This window comes from Oreochromis niloticus, linkage group LG15, assembly GCF_001858045.2.
Source record: "Oreochromis niloticus isolate F11D_XX linkage group LG15, O_niloticus_UMD_NMBU, whole genome shotgun sequence".
Lineage (NCBI taxonomy): Eukaryota > Metazoa > Chordata > Actinopteri > Cichliformes > Cichlidae > Oreochromis > Oreochromis niloticus.
In genome coordinates this window covers 7,837,360-7,844,664 of record NC_031980.2, presented here as the reverse complement: position 1 = coordinate 7,844,664, position 7,305 = coordinate 7,837,360, and the positions used below count along the sequence as shown (strand labels likewise).

Sequence of the window (7,305 nt, the reverse complement as noted above, 5' to 3'; positions counted from 1 at the left end):
GATTTACTATGTTTCCTTGATTATTAAAGGACTACAACACCCAAACTAGTCATTACCTATTCTTTCATTTTTTCTTTTTTCATTATAGCAAACGTAGTCTTCAGGAAAAGTTCTCCAGGCTTCTTGAAGGACATTCAAAGCTCTTCTTTGGATGTTGGCTGCCTTTTGCTCCCTTCTCTGTCAAGATGATCCCACTATTCACTAATGTTGAGGTCCAGGCTGTGGGGAGGCCAATACACAATTGATAATGTTCCATAATGTGTTTTTCTATCTGAAGATGGTGGTGTTGTAAATGCTATTTATTGTTTAATTACGTCAGCATAATGGTGATAGGAAGGCCCCAACCCCGCCTTCCTAATGTGGGAGCCAACCAATAGGACCACTCCCTCCATGACTGCGACCAGTAAGACCACAATCATCACCATCTAACAAGGTACCAGTGGTATGAAACACACATGTTGCATTCCACTTGTATGCACAATCATACTGGGTCACAGGTTGAACAAATATCCACAGGTGGTATGTGGCAGTCTGGTAAACAGGTCCCTGGTGGCAGGAAACTAAGACAGTGGGTCAGAGAGGGCCAGCCGAGATTCAGTCTCTGAGCATGTTACATGTAGGACACTGGGCTTGAAAGGTGGGGTGTAACGCTGATTGTCCATCAGCAAAATTCACTGTTTGAATTGTTTTCTGTCTTTCCCATCTTCTTCTTCATCGTTCTTTCATTTTTGCTTCCAGTGTCCAACTGATGCTGATGTAGATGGCGCTGCCACACGATCATCTGGATCTGCCTTTCTGGTCATGAATTTCTTCTCTCATCTTTTATTTTTCTGTCATGGTCCTGGTCCTTTGACCCAGCGTTTTGTGTTTATTATTATTATGATCTTGTGTTCTAGTTCGTTCTGATTATGTGTTCGGGTTTAAACTTTTTAGTTTTTAGGGTTTTGGTTCTGTGTTCCCTCTGTTTAGTGTCCGCCCATGTGTTCCCTCTGTTCTCTGTCTGTTACTGTGTCTCTGAGTCCAGTCTGTGCTTGTCGTCGCGTTGTCCCTCATTCTACTCTGTGTGTTCTGTTTGCCCGTTTTCCTGCCTGTTAGTTTATTTGCTTTCCCAGTTTAGTTAGTTTTCTGTTCAATCTGCAAACTCCCAATAAAGCTCCCAATAAAGCCGGGTGTTTTGACTTCACATTTGCCTCCGTGAGTCCTGCTCTTGGATCCACCATTCCTGCCTGCCTTCACACAGCCATGACATTTTCTTCTTTCTGTTACTCATCTTCCTTTCTTTGAGTCTCTGTTTCCTCCTTTTCTGCTTTGCAGTTTTTCACTTTGTCCTTGTTGTTTGTTTCCTGGGTTTGTTCCTGCTGCTTTTATTGGATGCAAGCGCCTCTGTAGAAAGAAACACAATGTAGGACACATGTTGCTTTGGAAGATGGGTGCAACACTGAGTGTCCAGCTCAGCTCAAAATTCAGTGTTTAAACGTTTTTCTAGCTCTCCCATCTTCTTCTTCATCCTCCTCCTCCCTTGGTCTCCTCCTTGAACCTCCTGGTGCTGGGCAGGGGGGCAATAACACAGGAGCATCCTAGCCATTGTCTCCATCGTCGTCAGTGTCACTATCATCCGTGTCACTATCAGGACCACTTTCAGGGACACTTTCAGTGTCACTCTCAGATCCCTCATCTTCCCATCACCTCATTTCCTCAATTATCAGATCTTCTACTTGCTCACCAGGGTTTAATTCAAAGTCTCCTGCTCCATTCTCTGCTCCATTATTGTCCCAGGGTCCTTCTATTTCCTGAGGTGGATTTATTTCGATGCCTCCTGCCGGAACATCAACCGCCTCCTCATGTTGTGGCAGTTGATTAACAACTAGACCGCGCAACAGATCGATTTGAAGCCAGCAGAGCATCGGGTGAATTGCTTGAAAATCTTCCCGTTGCAGCAGTGCCAAATCCAGCTCATCAAGCGCTACCCCTACACCAATATCATTTTGTGATCCGTCTCCTCTATCCATTTTTCTCAGATGAAAACAGTCTGCTACGATAGACTGGAGGAAACTGGTCGGTACAGCTGTCAAACTTTATCTGACTGGTTTCAAACTTTTAAAATGTTCATGAAAAAGATTTGAAATCTCTTTAGCAAACTGTTTAAAATCACGGAGCAAATGTGGACTAATCGCTACTGAGTGCTGTGATGAGCAATGCGAACTGTTTACTTATATTTATGGGATTGCAGAGATCAAAGTCAAGATTTTTATTGGTTGTTCTGTGTTCTGACTTTTGTGTCACCGGTGACTTTGAAACTTTAGAGTTGAAACATTTTCCACAAAAGTTTGAATGAATTATAGTGACAGAAAGACGCCACAAGATGGCGCCAGTTTAATGTAGTAGACACCACCTGTTGGCTGTTTGGTTTACGTTCACACAACTCCATGAGTATTGTGCATAAAGTTTAAAGTATTCCACAGGCTCATGATTTCTTTTTCCTTTCTGGATGAATTAAAATAAATTAACTTAAGGAAACTAGGGTGACTCTTTCATCAGTAATTAATTATTTAAAATACTTTACTGCCTAAAGTCATAGGTGATGGTGCGAATGTTTCTCTGTCGCTCTGTGTTAACAGGCTGGCGACCTGACCGGGGTGTAACCCACCTCTCGCCTCATGGCATTATGCTGGGATTGGCTTCAGCCCCCACAAATTAGATAAGTGGTAGAAAATGGATGGTTGATATAATACATACCTGCCTGATCAACTGAAGTATAATATTGACCAAACTAGCAAACAGTTACCAGAGGATTGTACAGTAATTTAAAGTAAATCAGTGAACTGTCTGTGAACCTTAGACTTAGATATGAACAGACTGAAATATCCACTGAAAGTGGAATATTAACATAGTGGGACTTTACACGGATTTAAATGTCCTTTATGTTGGTCCCAGTGGATGATTTGGTGGTGGATCTGTGCGCTATTTCATTTTATAGCTGACCCTGAAGCTAGTGGGCCATTTCTCAGTACAGCTGCTCTGACACAGCCAACAGCCCCCGCCCCGATAACTGTAGTAGTGTTTCACAATCAAGTCTGCGTTCAGCTGAGGTAAGCAACTCAAAGGGCAGGTACCCGTGGCCTTTTCTCTGCACTCCAGCGAGCATGGCCCTCCTGTCCGTGTTCACGCCTGTTCTGGCGGTGGTTTTATGCCTGGTGATAGGCTTCGTGCTGGTGAAATCATGGGACACAGAGACCACTTCCACATCTCCAGGCAAAAGTAAAGGGGCGACAAAAGGGGAGAAAAGACCATGGCTGGACCAGGACTTACAGGACGATACAGAAATCACAGCAAAAGAAGACGGTGAGAGCTGAGCCTTGTAGTTCGCCGTAGGGCTGAACTTTTTTTTTTTTTTTTTTTTTGATGTGGTTGCTGAAAGGCGTGCTTTAGAGCCAGTTGCATAATGTTCAAAATGTAGGTCACAACTTTTAAAATACAATGCAAATTGAACACAATAAAGAATGTGGTTACTGGTTTAAAATGTTTTGGCAAAGGTTCTGCGTGGATTCAAAAGGAGTTTTTTTTTTTTATTGGTTGTCTATTACATAACGTTCCTCTGTTGTTTTTCACATGACACTCCACAACTTGGCAAGGCCAGTAACTGTCCTCACATGCTCTTTAAACTGAGAAAATGTATCATTTAAAGAAGATAAAAAGAACTCATTATGAATTTGATGCCAGCAACACATCTCAAAAAAAGAAAAAAAGAAAAAAAACGTTGAGAGTGGAGAAACAAAAGACTGAAAAAGTAAGTAGTAATAAAAAGAAACAGCTGGAAGGACATTTTCCCATTGGCAATGGACCAGTAACACCATTGGGTTTAAAAAAGAGCATCTTAAAGCGGCAGTGTTTCCCAAAATTAAAAATGGGTGAACCCAAAACAAACAAACAAACAAAACAAAAATAAGTGTCTGTAAATTGTTGAAAATTTTCAGAAAATTGTTCCTCAAAGTAAAATTGCGACAACTTTGTATATCTTATTATAACTACATACGATCTTCAGAGAATCGGGAGAAATCTCTGTGTGCAAGGGGCATGGCTGAATATAAGTAATGCCAGTGCATTAAAAGCAGGCATGATTGTGTCACAGAAATCACTGAGAAGAATTGCAGAAATCACTGTCTGTTCTCCGTACCTTCCACAAATGCAGGTTAAAGCTCTGTCATGCAAAGAAGAAGCCAAATGTGAAAGTGATCCAGAAACACTGTCTTCTGGTGTAAAGAGGAAAGTGACCACCAGGGTTGTTATCAGCACTCAGTTCAAAAGCCTGCATCTCTGTTGTTGTGGAAGCACATCAGTGCCTGTGAAATTGGCAGCTTTCACATCTGGAAAGGCGACATTATTGCTGAAAGGTATATACAGGTTTTAGAGCCGGATATGTTCCAATTCAGATGACGTCTTGCGTATTTCAGCAAGAAAATGCTAAACTGCATACCGCATCCATTACAGCAGCACAGCTGGGTGTAGAAGACTCCCTGTGCTCATCTGGGTCACAGTTCCAACATGGTGGAATACTGTTGTTAAAGCAGATGCTATGCAGTGGTAAACACGGACCTGTCACAACTGTTTTTGAGACATGCTGCTGTCATTAAAATTAAAATAACCCAATATTTATAATGAAATAGTAAGATATGTCAGCTTGTGATTGTGATGATTTTTTACAGAGTGTCCTAACTTTTTGGGATTGGAGTTGTATTTTATTGGTATGTCTTTCTGTCTTTCACCTTTTATAAGATGATGATGCTGATGATGATTGGGGGGACAGCGCTGAGGAGGAGAACCTCACACAACTGCCTTATTCACCGCAGCGATACCCTGAGGAGACAATGCTGCAAAGATCCAAGGAGTTTTACACTTTGATGAACCAGCGGAGGTCTGTCCGATTCATCAGCCCGGAGCCTGTCCCACGGGAAGTCATCGATAATGTCATCCACACTGCAGGCACGAAATGTCATTAAAACATAATTCACTGGGATTCATCCTAGGATATTAGTCTGAGCTTGATTTTGAAGGATTTTTTTTCTTCTCTTCTTGTTCTTCACCTGAGCAGGTACAGCACCTAGTGGAGCACATACAGAACCCTGGACGTTCGTTGTGGTTTCAGATCCAGATATAAAACATCAGATTAGGCTGATAGTCGAAGAGGAGGAGGAGATGAACTACCGCCAGAGGATGGGGGAAAAATGGGTTCAGGATTTGGCCAAATTTAGGTAAACATGCATGCTCTTACTACAGCCAAGCAGAGATGTCAAAGAACAACCTTGGATAACATTAAATTCTTGACTAATTTTCAGTTATTATCTTCCAAAGTAAAAAAACACATTTTCTTTCTCTTTTCCCTCCTCTTGTAGGACAAATTGGATTAAGGAGTACTTGGATGTTGCTCCATATCTGATCCTCATCTTTAAACAGACCTACGGGATTCTCCCAAATGGCAAGAAGAAGACGCACTACTACAACGAAATCAGCGTGTCCATATCCTGTGGGATCCTCCTGGCTGCATTACAGGTCATAATTCAAATCATTTGAACCACTTGGGAAAACAGCTCTTCTCACTTTCATAGAATCCAAAAATGTAGTGCACAAATCTCACTGTTTCTCTCCGTCTGCTTCATCAGAACGTGGGTCTTGTTACCGTCACATCTACGCCCCTCAACTGCGGCCCCAAACTCAGGCTCCTACTTAAACGCCCGGCGAACGAGAAGCTGCTGATGCTACTTCCTGTTGGTTATCCTGCCACTGATGCTACTGTGCCTGACTTGAAACGCAAGCATCTGGATGATATTTTGGTGCACGTGTGAGAAAATGAGATGCAAAAAGCAGACTGTTTTGTTTTTCTTCATCAAATTCTTTGCCCGTAGCTGAGAAATCCACCAGGCACATGCCTGATGAGACTTAGAAGTGCTTTCACAGTAGAAAGAAGAAGAAAGTGAGGCTTCTTGAGATCAGTCTTTAAGTGTTTAAGATACACAACCAAGAGAGGATGGCATGAATCTTTCATAGCTTACTAATTGCTAACCTAGCTTTTGTGTTTTATTTTGAAGGCAAAATAGTGAACATTTGAAGGGTTTTCAGATTTTTAATCATATTTAAAGTCAGATGTTGTTTTCAAGCTTGAATAATAATAACATGCTACTATATTATGTGTGTGTCTTGAGTGGGGGAACTGCAAGAATGGGGGGGGGGGGGGGGGGGCTGACTTATTTGGGTTTAGCATATTTCTATCATACAAATTTCAAATAAATAACCAGCAAAAATTATTTGATTCCGTTCTATGAATGTTCCTCTGGTCTCTGATTTTCAAAACCAAACTTGCTCCTTGCAAGGTGATTTTCACAAGACCTGATGAACAGGAGAAAGGCCATGCAATCGCAAATTTCCATTCTTTTGACTGCTGGTGGAGATTGTCATGAAGTCCAATTACTCACTGGAACTTTGGTTAAGATGTCTATAAGAGCTTCCTGTTGCATCTTATCTGTGTTCTTCTCTGGAGTTCTGTTGTGAGTTTCCATGTTTTGCAGGCACACAGAAAGATTAACAAGACAAGAGAGCACAGCAGGTTGATTTTTGATCGCAGCATTTGGCCCTAAATGTTACTGTTAAACCTTTTGTCTGTGCTTTCCTTGCCAAAATCTCATATTTTTATTTTTATTATTTATATGTTTTATCAAGATGATGCGCCAAGATAGCAAGTTGTTTTTCTTTTCCTGCAATCTGGAACACACAGGTTGGTGATTTTCCTTCCTCCGTCCTCCACAGATCTCTCCAGGTATGTGTAGAAGAGTGCTGATGAGAGCAGGCATTAACTTCAACTGCAGAACAGAATTGGCTGCACATGCTAACATTTAGGACAACAGGTCAGAGTCAGACAGAGAAAAAAAAGGTTACAAAATCTCTGCACATCTGAGTGGGTAATAGGTGTGTTGGAGAAAATATAACACCCACACACTGTCCGGCTTACCACTAATGCATTCATTAACTCTCAATTTTTTTCTCCAACTGTCTCCCTATCACTCTCTCTTTCTCTCTCTAAATTTCTCCCAGTGTAATGCAAATTGTTTTAAATGATTATTTTGGAGGTGGTATGTTCAATATCACTGATGATTCTTGGAAGTACTTTAAAAAAAAAAGATACGTTATTCATCATTTGTGACATTTTGCATTTATTCTTGATGATTGGAATATATCCAGAGTATGTTTGTATATGCATATGTGTATATTAATATGGATATTGTACCTGATGAATGTCAGTCGGAGTAAAGAGTT

The 7,305-nt window shown here is 41.2% G+C and overlaps 1 protein-coding gene across 1 annotated transcript; it reads left to right on the top strand.

Annotated features, from left to right (window-relative positions):
• Positions 1-3,064: 3,064 nt before the first annotated feature.
• iyd (iodotyrosine deiodinase) lies at positions 3,065-7,088 on the top strand. The gene is made up of 5 exons (XM_003440695.5): positions 3,065-3,342; positions 4,774-4,980; positions 5,090-5,249; positions 5,391-5,547; positions 5,658-7,088. The coding sequence occupies exons 1-5, from the start codon at positions 3,144-3,146 to the stop codon at positions 5,838-5,840; spliced, it is 906 nt and encodes a 301-aa protein (XP_003440743.1). The 5' UTR covers positions 3,065-3,143; the 3' UTR covers positions 5,841-7,088.
• Positions 7,089-7,305: the final 217 nt, after the last annotated feature.

Bases quoted from the DNA above. Each gene is read 5' to 3' on its own strand.
- iyd (XM_003440695.5), top strand. From the start codon at position 3,144: ATGGCCCTCCTGTCCGTGTTCACGCCTGTTCTGGCGGTGGTTTTATGC. The intron at 3,343-4,773 runs GTGAGAGCTGAG...ACCTTTTATAAG, and splicing joins AATCACAGCAAAAGAAGACG to ATGATGATGCTGATGATGAT. The intron at 5,250-5,390 runs GTAAACATGCAT...CTCCTCTTGTAG, and splicing joins CAGGATTTGGCCAAATTTAG to GACAAATTGGATTAAGGAGT.